General features: G+C 38.7%; 1 protein-coding gene across 1 annotated transcript in view; it reads right to left on the minus strand.

Moving 5' to 3' along the window:
- Positions 4,467-19,484, minus strand: part of WWTR1 (WW domain containing transcription regulator 1) — a 146,568-nt gene continuing 131,550 nt past the window's right edge. The window contains 3 exon segments of the mRNA XM_013992351.2: positions 4,467-7,687; positions 11,429-11,541; positions 13,958-14,091. Coding sequence (XP_013847805.2) covers positions 7,503-7,687; positions 11,429-11,541; positions 13,958-14,091 — 432 coding nt within the window. The 3' untranslated portion in view covers positions 4,467-7,502.

The following is a 19,484-nucleotide window of genomic DNA, read 5'->3' on the forward strand; positions in this document are numbered from 1 at the left end:
TTCAAACACGGGGAGATTATAGAATGGGAAAGTTTTGGTGCCATGAGAAAGTTTTATAGATAAGAAGAATAAGAAATGAGACCTAGTATATACTACTATATATAAAAGAAATAAGCTACAAGGATATATTATATATTACAAGGAATATAGCCAATATTTTATAATAGATATAAATGGAGAAAAAATTTTCAAACTTGTAATTTCCTATGTTGTACACCTGGAATGTATATAACATTGTACATCCACTGTACCTCAATTAAAAAAAAAAGAGAGAGAGAGAGAGAGAGAGAAAAGGAATGAGACCAGAAAGGTTAAGTGGATTTCTGAAAATTACAATTATATCCCTCGTTTCTTTTTGCAGATATGTCGCACCTGCAACATATAGAAGTTCCTGGGCCAGCTATCAAATCTCAGCCAGAGCTGCAACCTATGCCACAGATGCACCAATGCCAGATCCTGAACCCACTGAACAACAGTGGGAGTTCCTATCTGTCATTCTTTTCTTTTCTTTTCTTTCTTTCTTTCTTTCTTTCTTTCTTTCTTTCTTTCTTTCTTTCTTTCTTTCTTTCTTTCTTTCTTTCTTTCTTTCTTTCTTTTCTCTCTCTCTCTCTTCTCTCTCTCTCTCTCTCTCTCTCTCTTTCTTTCTTTCTTTCTTTCTTCTTTCTTTTTCGGGCCACACCTGCCACATATAGAAGTTCCCAGCTAGGGACTGAAGCACAGCTGCAGCTGCTGGCCTACACCATAGCCACAGCAACGTCAGATCCGAGCTGGAGCTGAGTCTGAAACCTATTCCACAGCTCATGGCAACACCAGATCCACTTATCGAGGCCAAGGATGGAACTCCTGTCCTCATGAATACTAGTTGTTCATCACCACTGAGCCAAAATGCAAACTCCCTTTGCCTGTTTTTCTCAAACCACTCTACCTTTGGAAATCTTCCTGTGGTTTTCATTGATTGGATTAAACTCCAATTCTGGAACAAAGCATACAAACCACTTTAAGGACTATTCTGCATCTCCTTTATTTGGCCTCACCTCCTGCCTCATCGCCTTCCTGTACTCTCCCACCAGGGATGTGGACCTTTTCACCACTCCTCTTTCAAAATTCGTGATTTCATATATGCTGTTTCCTTTACCTGAAATGCCTAGGAAATTCCTTGACACCACAGCCTATTTGAGACTGTTCACTCCTCTTCTTCTTTCCCCACTCTTAGCTCCCATTCCCTTCTGTCCTGTAATATATGGCCCTGATTAAACTGTAAAGCTGTTTAATAAACTGTAAGCTCCTCTAGAGAAAGGACTGAGAAATACTTCATTCCTGTATTTTTATTTATTTATTTATTTTTTGGCCACCCTGTGGCATATGGAGTTCCTAGGCCAGGGATCATATGTGAGCCAGCAACGTCACATCCTTAACCCACTATGCCAGGTGGGGGATTGAACCTGCATCTCAGTGCTCCAGAGGACACCACCCATCCTGATATGCCACAGTGAGAACTCCCTTTTTTCTTTTTAGGGCTGCACCTGTGGCATATGGAAGTTCCTGGGCTAGGGGTCAAATCAGAGCTGTAGCTGAGGCCTATATCACAGCCACAGCAATGCCAGATCCAAGCCTTATCTGTGACTTAAGTCGCAGCTTGTGGCAATGCCAGATCCTTAACCCACTAAGTGAGACAAGAGATAGAACCTGCATTCTCACAAACATATGTAAGGTTCTTAACCCACTAAGCCACAATGGGAACTCCTCATCTTGAAAATCTTAATAAATCTGGGTGAAGAGCCATATTTCCATTTTGCATTGGGTCCCACAAATTATGTAGTCTGTCTTGCCAATGAGTACATGATGCTTGCTTTTCAACTTTTTCCAGTTTGCTGGCACTTTCCCAAATTTAACACTGAAAGTCCTGAGTCTTGTGGGGAAGACCTCTAGCCCAGGCAAATCAGAAAAAAATGGTCACCCAACTCTTGATCCTCAAACTGCAAACATATGAGGCTTACATCCTTTTGTTCAATTAATAATATGACAATGACCTATAAAAAAATCCATTTAGAATATATAAAACTCTGTGATGTCTATCTGTGACCATCTACAAATTAATATTTCTAAACACGACTTATAGATCTCTGCTAATGACCATTTAATGCTTTATCAACTTTTAAGTTACAAGGGACCTATTTCAAAAGACAGCCTATAGGGAAGAGTTGCAGAGTCTAAGGTCAATGGAAGGGCTTCAACAAAGCCATGCGTCAACTGGAATTGAGTGTAACATATGTGTATGAACATCTCTCTGTGAACAGCACCTCAAGCTTTGGTCAGTTTCCTGAAGGCTTCAGAGATGATGCAAAAATAAAAATGCATTGGTTAATTGTTTTGGTGAATCTTTAACATTGGGAACATTTTGGAGAACATTTTAAGGAATTCTGCTCTGAGACCTGAATGTACCAGAACTTCTGAGACATCCCTGGAATAAATCCAGAATCCATAGACCCATTTCATGCCAGGGACCAGAATCTCATTCAAAAAGTCTTCCTCATATGACATAATGCATCTGATCTTTATAGTGTATTCATTTTGATATATTACATACATTTAACTATTCTGGACAGCAAGGCGGGTATCATAGCTTCTCCAGATTTTAACCTAACACAATACTTTCACATAGGCTCTCATTAGAAGTCAAGTAAACTATATATCCAGAAACTTTGATGTCCACACAATATTTAGTCATAATTTTTTTTAGAGTGCCCCAGGGAAAAACTTAAAATATAGTGGCTACAGTTTTTCATGGGAAACACCCATATATGAATATTTAGTAGATTGTAAAAAGAAAAAAAAATTGAATACACTGTAATTGTACAAGTCCCAGATCTCAGCTGGTTTGGCTGCAATGCCTGTCAGACTGACTTATCAAATAGATTGATCAACTAGATGAAAAATGTGGTTGGTACAATGCTGTCACTCCATTGCCTGGGTCTGACAGATTTGTTTAATCAATTAAATTGTCTAGGAAGTTCTTTTCCCCCTATTTTGCAACCACTCTTCTCTGTATGTTCCCTTTGAAACTACTTGCTTCCTAGGGGAACACAGCGTGCCAAAATATTAATTCAGTCAACAAATATTTACTATTTAGTATCTACTATGTTTTGGGCGTTGCCCTAAGGACTGAGGATATAGTGGTGAACAAAATAGATCAAGTTGCCAGCCTCATGGAAGTTACAAATTGCCTTTATCAATTTACACTGCCACCAGCAGTGTATTGCTCTCCCACTTCCCCACATCCTAGCCAACACTTGGTATTATCAGCCTTTCTTATTTTGCCATTTGATAGAAGTGAAATGTTATGTCATTACTAACTAATTTCCATTTTCCTGATGAGTAATGAGGTTGGGAAATTATTTGGCATCCAGTTTCCCACTGCAAAATATTTCAATTTATATCCTTACTCCTTACACTGTATTTCAACTGGATTGCATTTTTTTTTTTTTTTTTTTTTTTGTCTTTTTAGGGCTGCAGCTGCAACATATAGAGGTTCTCAGGCTAGGGGTCTAATTGGAACTGTAGCCTCCAACCTACACCACAGCCATAGCAATGTGGTGGGATCCAAGCCGTGCCTGCGACCTACGTCACAGTTACATCATGGTCCCTAACCCACAGAGGGAGACCAAGGATTGAACCTGAGTCCTCATGGATGCTAGTCAGATTCGATAACTGCTGAGCCATGACGGGAACTCCTGAATTGCTTGTTTTTCTTATTGATTTGCAAGAGTGTGTTGTATGTTCTGGATGCTATCTTAGGTCTGGTTTCCAGAACAGATACAAGTAATCATGTACAAGTGACTTACTAAGAGAGCATTGTTTAAGGAAGGATTTATCAAGGAAGTGGTTGTTTATAGGAGAAACTGGTAAGAGAGTCAGGGAAACAGCACCAGAAAGGGGAGAAAATAGCCAGTGTGCTTTCAGGCAAAATCCCACAGAAGGTAGTTTCTGCATGATCCCAACAGAGGACTCACTCTGGAATGGAAGTTACATGCCTACCTGTGATTGGCCAAAGGGCCTCTTGAAGGATGTAAATTCCTATGCATTTCTAGCTCTTTGTGGTTGTGATGTCTCTGTCAAATCTGTGAGGGTGTTGAACCGACAATGTGATTTTTTTATATATATGTAAAGTCTCAGGGAGTAAATTCAAATACAATGGAAATCAGAATTCTGTGGATATTTAGAATATTGAAGGCATTTGAACCAAAAAAAATGTTTGCCTACAAAATTTTCTTTCTTTGTTTGTCTGCCAGAATGTTACATAAGCCTTTCCTCAGTACCACCCAAAGCCCTTAGTGAAAGGAACACACACAAATAACGACAAGATAAAGGCTCCAAGTGGAAATTCAATTGTATTTATTTTTCTTATACAGAATCAGAGAAGTAAAAACCAGTACCAAACTCCAGGTAAATTGGTTTGATCTGACTGATTTTTCTGCATACTTTCTGTATGCATAGCAATCTAAATTAAAAATAAACACACATATGTCATACTACAAAAAGTAGAAATTTTTTTTTTTAAATTAAAGTACTAACACATAAATGATGTAGTGTGTTAGGGAAACAGTCTCTGTCAATCACCTATTTTCCCAATTAAGTTAATCTACAATTTCCTTTTAACAGCTTTTATTGTTCATGAATGTTGCATTCTCTCAATCCAGATCACCTTCCTCCACAGAGCGCTTTTCTCCCACGCTGGAGTCAGCAGTACCCCCAGGAGACTAAATGTTTTACGCTGTGTTGTATAGTCCATGAAAGAAATGGCATTTCACATCCTAAATACAACATCTTAAAAGAAAGAACTCTGAAATTATTTTTTATTTCAATTTTTAATATGCCTTTTCTCTGCAAAATTATTAGATAAAATGTTGACATCTATTGATTGACTTAGGACTAAAAAGACAAGATATTCTGGCAGTTGTTTTATAATAAGAAATATAGTATAAATAGCACCTTATCATGAATTCTGCAGGGCTTTAAACACTTAAACAATAATAGGAAATAGCCTTTAAAAAGTTGTTCTTACTTTAGATTTCTAGCTTTAGTGTTCTTTAACAAAGGCCATATTTTATGACCTTAAAAAAAAAAATTCTATCTGGCTTCATTTATTATTAGTAAACACATAGTCAAGGTCCATATTTAACTCTGGAAAAATATTTGTTATGTTCATTAATAAATGTTCCAACTAATTTCACTAAAAAAAATTAATCTATTTTTCTAATGCCACAAGCTTACTAGGAAATTACGTCTAAAAACTGACAATAAAAATCATCGATGTTTTAACTACTTTAAAAAAAGAGGGATATCTGTTTCTTTTATGTTTAATAACCTGAAAATGAGTCTACAAAAATATTTTTTTAAAAATACAGTAACACTGCTCAGTTTTATTAGGTCCCTTGTTTTGGTGGGGTTATAAATTTTTTTGTTTGTTTTTTTGCTTTTTCTTAGAAAGAACGCACAAAGCTTTTTTGCAATTATTACTAACACGAGAGAAAAAGAAGTAGTGCTCCCTTCAATTTAGTAGCAACAGAAACATCTACCCCCATCTCTCTCAGAGCGCTTCGAGGAAGAGAGAAGGAGTCAGAGGAACAGAAACCATGGGTCCTTCAGGAAAAAAAAAAAAAAAAAAAGTTACTTCATTGTGTTGGAAACAACCGTAGGTGTATGTTCTTGTCCGCCTACATACCTAATATTGGCACGGACTGGGCAACACCAGTCCTGCTCCTCCTTCTCCCACATAAAGTGCACCGAAGCCTGCTTTCCTTCCACAACAGAATCTTTGGGTACAAAGGTTGTAGGAGGAAATCGTTGCTTTGTTCCTTGGGGCACTTTCCAGACCTCCTGCTCGTCTTGCTTTGGGGGTACTCTGGCTTGTCTATTTCCATTTCACACCTGGCATCCTTTCCACTCTATTCCACTGCTTTTCTACTTCATCTCTGACCTTTACACTTGCCTTCTTTCCAACAAGATAAGATGAATTCTGCTCGTCTAGATCCTGGTAGATTGAAAAGGATCCCATGAAAGATCCCCAGCAAATCAGCCCCTTGGGAATGGGAAGGTTCCTCTCAGAGACCTGCAGTATTAATGTCTTTCCAAAAGAGATATTAAATTCATAGATTATAAATAATGTCAAAATATTAAACAGTTGAGGACTTCATTGGCAATGCAGGCAGAGTGCACGCCCGGTGAACCCGATGCTCCCTCTCAGTCCTTAAAAGCTAATAAAAAATGGTTTTGGTTACATAAGAGGTATTGAGTACATATTTCAGGCCTTTTTATACCAACTGTAGCAAACAGGGTTAGGATAATATACTTAGGAATCAACTGTAATGACTTCAGAAACATGTCTCCACCATACACCCTCAGGGGGCATATTTTTACATGTCAGTCAGAGATCTGCTTCATCCTTCAAACAGTTTCATAGATAAAATGATTTTAAATACCTCAAATCTTGAAAGAAGCAAAACCGACCAAAGACTTCAGCATTTAAAAAAGCAACAGTTTACTGTGTGTGCCATCAGGTTGAAAGCTATGTTGTCCTGATGTTTTTAGGATAGTTTCAAAAGGCAAAAATTCAGTTGCACTGATTTATCAAAAACATTCGGCTGCCCTCTGTCATCAGCTACGAAATGATAGTGCTTGACAAAATAAACATCAAGGTCTAAGCTGCAATTAAAAAAAAAAATCCAACTTGTAATTTTCAAAACTTCTGTCTAATAAATGTTCATAATGAGTACCAAACGGGTTTCTTTCATAAGATCTTAGAGTAGGAACTGTGACTAATGCTGCCGTTACTCTCCTGCTGAAAGGATTAGTTATTTAGATGCTGTGCAGTAAAATGAAGAAGGAGAAACTGCAATGGGACTGCATGCGCCTTTGTAAATACAAAGAAGAACTACCAGAACTAGCACGGATTCAATACTACATTGTATTCCAAACAGCAGAATTTTACTATCCGTACAATGATTTTTAAAGCTCAAGTTAAATATTTTTTAAAGCATCTGGTACTAAGATCATCAATACAGTTTTTGAAACTGTAAATCAGGTCTAATTTTGTGTACATTTCCTGGACCGAGCCGCCTGTCACTGCCTGTGGTCAGCTCTTCATGGTTTATAATTAATTGATGTATAAATTTCAACTAACACCCATAAAGCTTAGTCATGGGGCAGCAGAGAGAAAAGCGGAGAAGCAATTCTGCATAATTAATTCTGCAGAAACAATTCTGCTTAAGCCATCACAGGAATGCAGGCTTGCAGAAAATGAAACTAGAATGTTTATTTGGGTTGAACTTAAGTTACTGTCAATCAAATCCAGGCAATGATTAAACTGGCCACAAGGAAAGGAGGGAGCATGCGTCATGGAGGCAGAAAGCAGCACACCTGCAGACTTGCTCTGCTCCATCGTGTTTTCCAAGAGGCCCAGGAAATGTCAGGTCACGGCTGCATCCAAGCTACAATGGTATTGATTACAGCCAGGTTAGAAAGGGCTCGCTTTTGTTCAGAGCAGACTCAACATCATTGAAGAGAGGGATCAGATCTTCAGATTCCAAAGTTCCTAGATCAACATTTGTTCCCGGAAGACAGTCAAGAAAATCAGGGAAACGGGTCTGCTGAGGATTGATGTTCATGGGTGTGGGTCCTGCGTTTTCTCCTGTAACAGAATGAAATGAAACCATTTTAATTCCTTTTTCTAAGCTCTTGAAAGAGGGACAAACTCAAGTGGTAGCATAACTCTCTTTATTTCACCGTGTCTACATTCCATCAGAAGATTTTATTGCTGCAGATCTAAACTATTTCATCTCTGTGCAAACCACAGCTGCCATGTTACTGAAACTGAGTTGGTGATGCTTCCCCGCGAGAGATGCAGAGGTGCCAGGTGAATCTTTTATTGTTCTGGGTGAGCATGGTCCAGAATGGGTAAGTCCAGGGAGACAGGAAAGGAGCAAGTGAAGGCACTGTGGATCTGACCTACGATGGGTGCCAAGAGTTGAGAGGCTGTGACTGCATAAAAGCCTTATCCCAGAGCTATAATCCAACGATTTAACTGTAAGCTTAAATTTGTCCCTATCATCCCTCTTTATGTTCAAAGACAGCAGTGAGGAGTTTCTCTTAACCATGTCATTAAAAGGCTATCTTCATTGATAGCTCTAGGGATCATGTGGTATAGGTGGCAGATGCGGCTCAAATCTGGTGTCTCTGTGGCTGTGGTGTAAGCCGGCAGCTACAGCTCTGATTCGACCCCTCCTAGCCTATGAACCTCCATATGCCATGTTTTCAGCCATAAAAAGATTAAAAAAAAAAAGAAGAACAAATAAATAAGTAAATAATAGTGGGACAGCCCCCCCCAAAAAAAACAAACAAACAAAAAAACAAAGCAAAACAAGCAATTCTTAAAAGGGTGTGGTTATCACAGAATATTCTAGAAGGTAGATAACTTCCTGGCCTTTTCTCTGTTCTTCCCTCTACTCTATGCTCACACCACGTCCAGCTATTGTTTCCATGTGTATTTGGCAAAGGAAGTGCTCAGCTGGCTTCTTCCCACTCGGCATGTGGTTAGGGTGAGGTTAGTGGGTCTACTAGAATTTTGCTAGTTACACTTGAGCTTTGCCCACTTCTCAGCTTTTCATCATCTCTACAGTTAATTTCATGTCTCCCCTTGAGAGGGTTTATGCCCACTTCCTATTAAGGCTTCAGAGATGTGACCCTAAACTCAATGGGCTAATACTCACTTAACCAGGTTAACCTGGTTAAGGCCAGCTTGTACATCACTTCATCTTTCTTCGAAGGAGGAGAAAAAACTTGGTGCCCAGCTCTATGACCTCATGACCCCCTCACAACTCTATGAAGTGAGCACCTTACTCCCACTCTATAAGTGAGAAATCTGAGGCCCTGGGAGTTTATGTCACTCACCCAAAGTCACTGCTAAGAAGCAGAGAAGCAAAGGTCCAACCCAGTTGCCTGTCTGGGCAAGACCATGCTCTTTTCAGGACACCCTTTAATTCTACATGTTGGCTTCAAAACATCCCTCATTTATCCACTCAATGTCATTTTAAAAAGCCGCAGAATAGCATTCATCCTTTTTATTTCTAACGCTTTTTCAGCTGCATATGGAAGTTCCCCGGCCAGGGACCTATGCCACAGCCATGGCAACACCAGATCCTTGCTGTGCTGAGGATCAAACCCCCACCGCCTCAGAGACAATGCCAAATCCTTAACTTGCTTTGCTGCTCCACCTCGGGAACTCCTCAGCTTTTTTACTTTTTTATTTTTAAGCATCAAGCTTAGATTTAGATCTCCAGATCTTTTCTTATTTAACTTTGCTTTTTATCTTTACTGGTGTCCCAATGTTTAAAAGATGAAAGCAAACAATTATTAAACATAGGAAGGAGCCACTTCATTAGGCTGTTCCAAAGAGGGCGAAATAAATCTCACACCGAAAAATAAAGAGACAGATGAAGAAAGAGAGGGAGGGAGGCAGGAAGGGAGGGAGGAGGCTGAAGTAATAAATTGAAGAATAACAAAACAAACAGTTCAAACTATTCCTGTGTGACTCCTCACAAGACAGTCTGTGCAATTCTCTAAACACGTAGATGAGGGCCCGCACAGAGAGCCGGGAACAGCTGCTCTAACGTTCTGGCCGAGTTTGACTCTTGTCTGACCCATCGTTTAGTTTCAGGGCACAAAGAACAGTCATGGAGGAGCGGAGGGTAACAAACAAGGGCACTCTGGACAACTGCACTGGGAGAGCAATGATTTGCATCACAGAACCATTTTCTTTCTTTCTTTTTTTTTTTTTTTTTTTTGCTTTTTAGGGCCGCACCCGCGGCATATGGAGGTTCCCAGGCTAGGGGTCCAATCGGAGCTGTAGCCTCTGGCCTATGCCACAGCCACGCATATGTGACCTACACCACAGCTCACCACAATGCCAGATCCGTAACCCACTGATCAAGGCCAGGGATCAAACCCGCAGCCTCATGGTTCCTAGTCAGATTCATTTCCACTGCCCCACAACGGGAACTCCTGCATCACAGAACCATTTTCTATCATCAGTGATGATGGAGGAGAAACTTGCATGAACAAGTCCAAATAGTTAACACGTTAGCTGTTATTTAATGTTTTTAAGTCCATTTTTAGTTTTTTTTTTTTCCCCCATTGGAGTATAGTTGATTTACAACATTGTGTTAGTTTCTGTTGTACAGCAAAGTGATTCAGTTTTATGCATGTGTGTATGTGTGTGTGTGTACACATACATTCTTTTTCAGATTCTTTCCCATTATATGTTATTTCAACATACCGAATATAGTTCCCTGGGCTATACAGTAGATCCTTGTTGTTAGCTGATATTTAATATTGGTTCTAGAATATCTTCTGGGATTTGAGGACTTTGATAATTCAATCTAGATTTGGCTCTTAAAACCAAATTTGGAAGCCTCACTCCTGGAGAAATGGAGAAAAGGAGGCAACCAGGAAACCAGCTGAGGCAGGGCCAGGGACTATGTTAAATTTAATTGCTGTGGGATAACACTGTTACCATGTTAGGACGTGGAGCTGACAATTTAGAATTCTCTGAATTGCTTAACTTTCCAAATGCCCGTGCCAATTGCTTCCCAAATGCAGTGAATGCATGAGAAAACTTGCATACTGGTGGCCCATACATCATAACCAAAAGCTAGAAAAGCACGAATATTCCATTACGGAAGAATGGCAAAGCAGAGAGTGGTATGTCAGTGCAATTGCGAGGAAATGGTTTTATGAAGCAAGGACAAGGGGGAGAAAAAAGAAAGAAAAGAGAGCAGAAATTAAAATCTCATGCTCATATATAAAACTATATTTGTGTCCACTATGGGGAAAGGGCTAGAGTTTATTTATAGTGCCCAGGTTTAGGGGGCTTTTCCGCAGTCACTATGTTGTTGTTGAGGTTAAATGCTTCTGGTTGGATTTTAGAATTGTGATGACTAAAGAGACGACTTAAAAGTGCAAGCCCGGAAGCTGCTGTTGTGGCTCAGTGGTAACCATCCTGACTAGGATCCATAACGACACAGGTTCGATCCCTGGCCCCACTCAGCAGGTTAAGGACCTGGTGTTGCCGAAAGTTGTGGCGTAGGTTGCAGATTCGGCTCAGATGCGGTGTTGCTGTGGTGTAGGCTGGCAGTTGCAGCTCCAATTTGACCCCTAGCCTGGGAACTTCCATATGCCGCATGTGCGGCCCTAAAAAAAAAAAAAAAAAAAAAAAAAGTGCAAGCCTGGGAGTTCTCCTGTGGCACAGTGAGTTAAGGATCCAGCATTGTCACTGCAGCAGCTTGGGTCATGGCTGTGGCATGGACGTGGCCAAATAAATAAATAAATAAAGGGTAAACCCGTTATGAGGCCTCCTCACAGGCCCTGATCCTACCTGTGTCCATCTCATCCACGTTGCTGAGGAAGTCCTCTGGAGTCGTGGGGACACTGTAGCAGCCTAACCCCAGGCCACTGTCGGTACTCTGCTCCCTTGAATGATATGGTCCCCTGTGGAGCAAAAAATGGAAAGAAATTTCAAAAATAGAATACAGTCACAAACAAATGCCATACGGTATCACTTTTACGTGGAATCTAAAATTTTGACACAAATGAACTTATCTACACAACAAAAACAGACTCATAGACATAGAGAATGGACTTGTGGTTGCCAAGGGGTGGGGTGAAGGTGGGGAGGGGAAGGATTGGGAGTTTGGAATTAGCAGATACAAACTATTATATATAGGATGAATAAACAACAAGGTCCTACTGTTCAGCAGGGAACTATATTCAATACCCTGTGATAAATCGTAATGGAAAAGAATATGAAAAAGAATATATATGTATAACTGAGTCACGTGGCTGTATAGCAGAAACTAACACATTTTAAATCAACTATACTTCAATAATTTTTCTAACATGTAATGGATACACATCAATTTCCAAATAGTGGATACCACTGGGAGGGAATAAGGGAAAGAAATGGATTTCAGTAGTGGCGGGGATGAGATGAAATATTAATTTTAATACTTATTAAAAAAATAAGATCTATGGAAATGTGGTAAATCTGGGTGATGGGTATATGGGTAAATCTTAAGTTATTCTTTATAATTTTATGTACATGTGAAGTATTTTTAAATCAGTCATTTAAAAACTCTTTTCCTTGATTATTTTGGTTACTTTTTGTTTTCATCTTTCTCTCTGTTTTTAATAACTTTCAAAATTTATTTGTTTACTTATCAGAAGTCTCTGCAAGGGCAAGAAAGACATAGGAAATAGAAAACTGCTCTTTACTTGGGTTTAAAAGGCTACAGTTAAGGTTGATTTCTTTTACTCATAAAGGTATTTCTGGCTAAATTATCTTTTTCTTCTATTCATATGTTTCATATTTTAAAACAATACCTATTTGTTTTAATTGATATTTAAATTGTGAGATAATAATTTTAGACTTGCAGAGAAGATGTAACAAGAGTACAGAGTTTCCGTGCATCCCATACCCAGCTTCCTGAAGGACACGGTGCTTAACCATAGCATAATGATCAACATCAGGGGCTGACAGTGTATAATACCATTAACTAAACTACAGATCTCAGTCACATTTCACCAGATGCATCAACTCAAGTTGTTTTGCTCCATATTTGCCATATAACATACTTTTATCGCCCTATTGGCTATGTAAAACCACAAGATTCCTCTAAATAATTACTGCATAATGCTACAGCATAACACAGAGAACTATATCCTATCTCTTGTGCTAGAATATGATGGAAGATAATATGAGAAAAAGGATGTATATACACATATGACTGGGTCACTTTGCTGTATAGCAGAAATTGACACAACACTGTAAATCAATTATACTTTAATAAATAAATACATAACAAATGCTGGAGAGGATGTGAGAAAAGGGTACCCTCCTTCACTGTTGATGGGAATGTAAATTGGTACAACCACTATGGAAACCAGTATGGAAGTACCTTAGAAAACTAAATACAGAACTACCATATGGCCCAGAAATCCCACTCCTGGGCATATATCTGGACAAAACTTTCATTGAAAAAGATACATGCACCCATATGTTCATCACAGCACTATTCACAATAGCCAAGACATGGAAACAACCTAAATGTCCACTGACAGATGAATGGATTAAGAAGATGTGGTACATACATACAATGGAATACTACTCAGTCATAAAAAAAGAAAAAAATAATGCCATTTGCAGCAACATGGATGGAACTAGAGGCTGTCATAGTGAAGTAAGTCACAAAGAGAAAGACAAATACCATATGATATTACTTATATATGGAATCTAAAATATGGCACAAATGAACCTAACTAAAAAAACAAACAAAAAAAAACCACTCATGGACATGGAGAACAGACTTGTGGTTGCCAAAGGGGAAGGGAGGGAGTGGGATGGACTGGGATTCTGGGGTTAGTAGATTCACACTATTGCATTTGGAGTGGATAAGCAATAAGATCCTGCTATATAGCCCAGGGAACTATTATCTAGTCACTTGTGGGAACATGATGGGGGATAATGTGAGAAAAAGAATATATATAATTGACTGGGTCGCTTTGTTGTACAGTAGAAATTGACAGAACATTGTAAATCAACTATAATAAAAATTTAAATAAATATATATCTATAAATAACTGCTACATAATACTAACCCACTGAAATCATAATTCCATCCTCATTTTCAAGTTACTGACTAGGGGTTTACTCCATTTCATAGCACCAATTTTTGAATTTGAGATTTAAAAAGGTAGATGACTTCTTCCTCTGTTTTTCTTTTTTTTTTTTTTGCCTACTGACCCCAACCTCCATCCAAAATCCCTAACTTCATACAACATAAAGCTTTGTTACACTCTAAACCACCAATAAAGAAAGCAAAAATAGTCGCCCCAAGTGTTGACTTACCCATTGAGGAAAGGATCTGAGCTATTATTAGTGATGGACCTCATGTCCGGGGTCATGGCGGGTGGGTTGACGGCAGCTTGAACTGTGGGCAGAGTCTCGGCTTCCATGGGGAGCTGTCTACAGAGGGCGGCTTCCTACAGAAATACGACAGTCAGAGGGAGAGGTGACAGTTAGTCACTCATTGTCACAAGGATGGGAGCAAATGATGCTTTGCAATAAAAACTTTTCACCAAACAGAAAAGCACTTTATCTCCCATAGGTCAAAATAATCAGGAAATCATTAGTGTTATTCCTCTGAAGAAAGTCCTACCAGCATGTCACTTTCTCACAGTCACAAAATTAATGAGAAACTCATGTAATATCTGCCCTTGAGGCACTTAGGTAGCAAGTGTCCAACCCATCCATTGTTTAAATATTCAAATCATATAAAGACACTTTCTCAGAGACAAGGCTATTTTTATCCCAGGTGCTCAGATCACAAATCTAAGTCAATCAAAACAACTGGACTCCTTTGGACTGGCAGGTGCATTCTGGTTTTTGCCACTTACAGGCCAGTAAAGCTGTGAAATTAGAGTTCAGGCTCTGCCTTAAATCACACCTGGCAGTTTTATGTCAATAATCGGGAGAGCAAAAACAATCAGTTAAAAGCTTTGTTAGTCAATTAGTTTTTCTCTTTGACTAATTATTTTGCTGGCTAAAATGGCTGAAGCTTGGGGAACCATGCAGATGCAATCCAAATTCCACTGACAACCATTTGATAGCATATGGATTTCATCAGAAAAAAATTAAAACACAAGCATCACTTTTTTTTTTGAGTTGGCATGCATTACTGTGCCAAGGAAAGTCAATCCAAAAGGTTACTAATTTGACTGCAATTACTTTCTCGAGATATAACCTCCAGGAAATTTCTTCCATTTTGACAAATATGACCAGACATAAAATTCCTTTCAAATGTGCTGCCGTTTCCACAGTGATACTTTTGTATATTTATCCTTGTTCCCCTGACCAAAGTTAGGCCTTTCCCATATTTATGCCTATTAGTTTCCCACTACCCAGGCTGAAGTCATTGCTCTCACCATCCTCAAACCCCAAAACCATGGCTACCATGGCAAGCAGAATATTTAGGCATCTGAGTTACAGTGCCTGTTTAGAGCTCTTCCAGCCCTTACATGCTATGATTTTAGAGAGAAACTGCTGTCTAGACAAGTCTAGTGAAGTCATCGGCTATAAAAGCTTTCGGTTACTAGAGTTCAGGAGTTATGGTAGCATGACTCTTATAGACCGTGAGAGGCCTGGTTGATAAGAAACTGCACTGCTGACTTATACGGAAATAAATACTCTTGTCTAGAAAGGGCTTCTAGTTCACTTATGCTCATCCAGATGGCAAATGATCAAATACTTAACTAACAAATTTTATTCAGTAATCTGTAAAAAGGAAACCAAAAAATGGAGATTTTTTAAGGGGGAATTTTAGTCCGTAATCTCAACTTTGGAAGTACCTTCTGAATAAATCCAGAATAAATGAATTATTTCCTGATAGCTGTTTTTATATGGTAGGCAGTGTGCGTTAGAAACTTTATCTTTCAGCCAAAGCTTACATGGAGGCCTCATACACAAAAATAACAAGGACTGGAGCTGGCATGAGGGTATAGAGCCCACCAACTCCTCAAACACACTCAGCTACACAAACCACAGTCAAAAATAGCTGGTCAATGATATAATTCCTAGTCCTTTATAAACTGTACCTACAAAGATCTTTGGGCAATAACCATCATTGTCAAAAAAAAAAAAAAAAAATCAACTGGAATGTTCCAGTTCTCCAACTATTCTGAATAAATGTGGGTTTAGCTCTTAATGGATACCCTTTTAAACAACCTGAAGAGATTGATGCATTTCTTTATACGTGATACAATTTTATCATCATATATCCTAAAAGCACTAGTTGAATTTGCGATTTCCAGGTAGTATGAATTTACATACAATAAGAATCATTTTTGGAACTCCATTGGAGATATATATATATATATATATATAGACACACATGCACACACACACACACATAAAACACACAATGCATATGAACTATGTCACCTGTAATGACATAATATGAAAATAAAATGTTCAACTTAAAAGAAAAATGTGAGAACACAGATACAAAATATATAGTTTTAAAATTTCCCCTTCATTTAAATTACTTCTGGAATAGTTCAAATAGATACAACATGCATTTTAAAAAGAATGCTTGAAGAAAGTCTATTCAGCAAGCATTGCTGGGAAACCTGGACAGCTGCATGCAAAGCAATGAAACTAGAACACACCCTCACACCATGCACAAAAATAAACTCAAAATGGCTGAAAGACTTAAATATAAGACAGGACACCATCAAACTCCTAGAAGAAAACATAGGCAAAACACTCTCTGACATCAACATCATGAATATTTTCTCAGGGCAGTCTCCCAAAGCAATAGAAATTAGAGCAAAAATAAACCCATGGGACCTCATCAAACTGAAAAGCTTTTGCACAGCAAAGGAAACCCAAAAGAAAACAAAAAGACAACTTACAGAATGGGAGAAAATAGTTTCAAATGATGCAACCGACAAGGGCTTAATCTCTAGAATATATAAACAACTTATACAACCCAACAGCAAAAAAACCAATCAATCAATGGAAAAATGGGCAAAAGACCTGAATAGACATTTCTCCAAAGAAGATATACAGATGGCCAACAAACACATGAAAAAATGCTCAACATCGCTGATTATAAGAGAAATGCAAATCAAAACTATCATGAGATATATCACCTCACACCAGTCAGAATGGCCATCATTAATAAATCCACAAATAACAAGTGCTGGAGGGGCTGTGGAGAAAACGGAACCCTCCTGCACTGTTGGTGGGAATGTCAACTGGTACAGCCACTATGGAGAACAGTTTGGAGATACCTTAGAAATCTATACATAGAACTTCCATATGACCCCGCAATCCCACTCTTGGGCATATATCCAGACAAAACTCTACTTAAAAGAGACACGTGCACCCGCATGTTCATTGCAGCACTATTCACAATAGCCAGGACATGGAAACAACCCAAATGTCCATCGACAGATGATTGGATTCGGAAGATGTGGTATATATACACGATGGAATACTACTCAGCCATAAAAAAGAATGACATAATGCCATTTGCAGCAACATGGATGGAACTAGAGAATCTCATACTGAGTGAAATGAGCCAGAAAGACAAAGACAAATACCATATGATATCACTTAGAACTGGAATCTAATATCCAGCACAAATGAACATTTCCACAGAAAAGAAAATCATGGACTTGGAGAAGAGACTTGTGGATGCCTGATGGGAGGGGGAGGGAGTGGGAGGGATCGGGAGCTTGGGCTTATCAGACACAACTTAGAATAGATTTACAAGGAGATCCTGCTGAATAGCATTTAGAACTTTGTCTAGATACTCATGTTGCAACAGAAGAAAGGGTGGGGGAAAAATGTAATTGTAATGTATACATGTAAGGATAGCCTGACCCCCTTGCTGTACAGTGGGAAAATAAAAAATAAAAAAAAAAAAATAAAAAGAATGCTTGTGTATAGCTAAATATACAAATAAAATTCAAAAGTCCTATTTATAATAACCAAAGCTGGAAGGGCCATTACTATATCAGGGAACATTTCACAGTGCTGCCGTTTCACATCTGTTCCTGCTATTTTAAATGAAAGATAACTGAAGTTCCATTCTTCACCATAATGTTGTTTCCCTAATTCTTGAGGACTTGATCCCCAACATCACAGAAGGCAATGCCACGTTTTGCCTGTAGGGGGCTCACAGTATCCTTTTCACCTTCGAATGACTAACACATAAGCGAGAATACAGAAAGAGTGTTGAATATACTTGAAGACTCACTTTGAAATATAAATTAAGCCAGTCTGAGAAAATTTCTCGAGGGGGGCAACACTTCTCCGAGATTATTCTAAGGTTTTTCTTGGGTCACAGTAGGCACTGTGAAGATTAGGCTGGCCCCTAGCTCTAAACCCATCTGCTCCCTATCCCACCTGGACGATGGCCCAGAAGCCTGCCTGACAGCCCTGTCTTCTCTTTTGTCTTGAACATGCTCCCTGCATCCCCTCACTCCCCTCCACTGTTCCTCACTTCCAGCTCCAACTGTTCCTTCTACTGGAACATAATCCTCAGATCTTCCTAGAGTTCCCTCCCTCATTGATGTCTGTCTCTACAGCTGCCATCTCTTCGGCGGTTCTTCATAGCAACTAATGGATTTATTGCCTGTCTTTCTCTTTAGAATGTAAGCTTCAGGAGGAAAAGGATCTTATTTGTCAGGTTGACTCCTATATCCCCACTGTGTGTAACAACCAGGCACATATGTACTTGATAAATACTTGCTCAGTGAAGAAGCAATGAATCCACTGGGATTCAAGTGGAAATATTTTACATTGTAATTAATAATAAAAGAAAAAATTAACTAAGAACATTCAGTTCTCAACTCCAACCACAAATATGAGTAAAACAACAGTCAATTTTATACATCCCAACTAGTCAGGCTCAAACTCCATCCTAGTGAAATGACCCCACTGTGTTTTTCCTATTCCCAACACAGAAGATGAACAGGAGGGCAGAGTGGTCAGAAACAGGGATTCCAGGGCCAGATGCTTGGATTTGAATCCTGGCCAGGCCATCTCCCAACCAGTTATCTGACTTCTTTGTTCCTCATTTGTAAATTGGGGATAATAATAGCATCCACCAAGTAGGGTAGCTGTGGTGCACTCGTACATGAGATCACTTAATAAATGTTAACTAAATATTATGATTATTAACATCTCTTGCCTTGTAGTCCAATCCCAGAAAACAAAAATAAACAATCTTAAAAGTCATACTATCACATGGAACTAATCCACTTTACCTGATTTGACACTTCTTCCTGGTCAACTTTCACCTTGAAAGGATTAAACCAAATGTAAAACTCACCATGAGTCAGCAAGGCTAAGAAAATTACTACTACGACTTCTTCTTCTAACAAAGAGAGGTTTTGTAAACCTTTTTGTATAGCGTAAAATTCATTTTTTAGTATAAATGGAGAATGGTTAGAAGTTTCATTTCACTCAATTATATTTCATAATATAATAGTCCCATATTTAGAATTTTTAAAATTGTAGCCTTTTTAGAAGGAAAATAGTTGCCTATTTTTGTTCATAAATTGAAGAAGAAAAGCAGTACAAAACCTAAGCCTTGAAAATAAAAGAATTGGGAGTTCCCTGGTGTTCTAGTAGTTAGGAATCAGTGCTTCCACCACTGTGGCCCTGGCTCAGTCCACTAGTCTGGGAACTGAGATCCCACATCAAGTTGCTGAATCCTTAAGCCAAGAAAAGAAGAAGAGGAAGAGGAAGAAGAAGAAATGAAAGGAAGGAAGGAAAGGAGGAAGAGAGGAAGGTCACTAACATGTCCTCATCCAAACAATAGAGGATTTGTATTAAAACAAACACACTAAACTTAGGTATAAAA

Source organism: Sus scrofa, chromosome 13 (genome assembly GCF_000003025.6).
Source record: "Sus scrofa isolate TJ Tabasco breed Duroc chromosome 13, Sscrofa11.1, whole genome shotgun sequence".
In the NCBI taxonomy this organism is placed as follows: Eukaryota; Metazoa; Chordata; class Mammalia; order Artiodactyla; family Suidae; genus Sus; species Sus scrofa.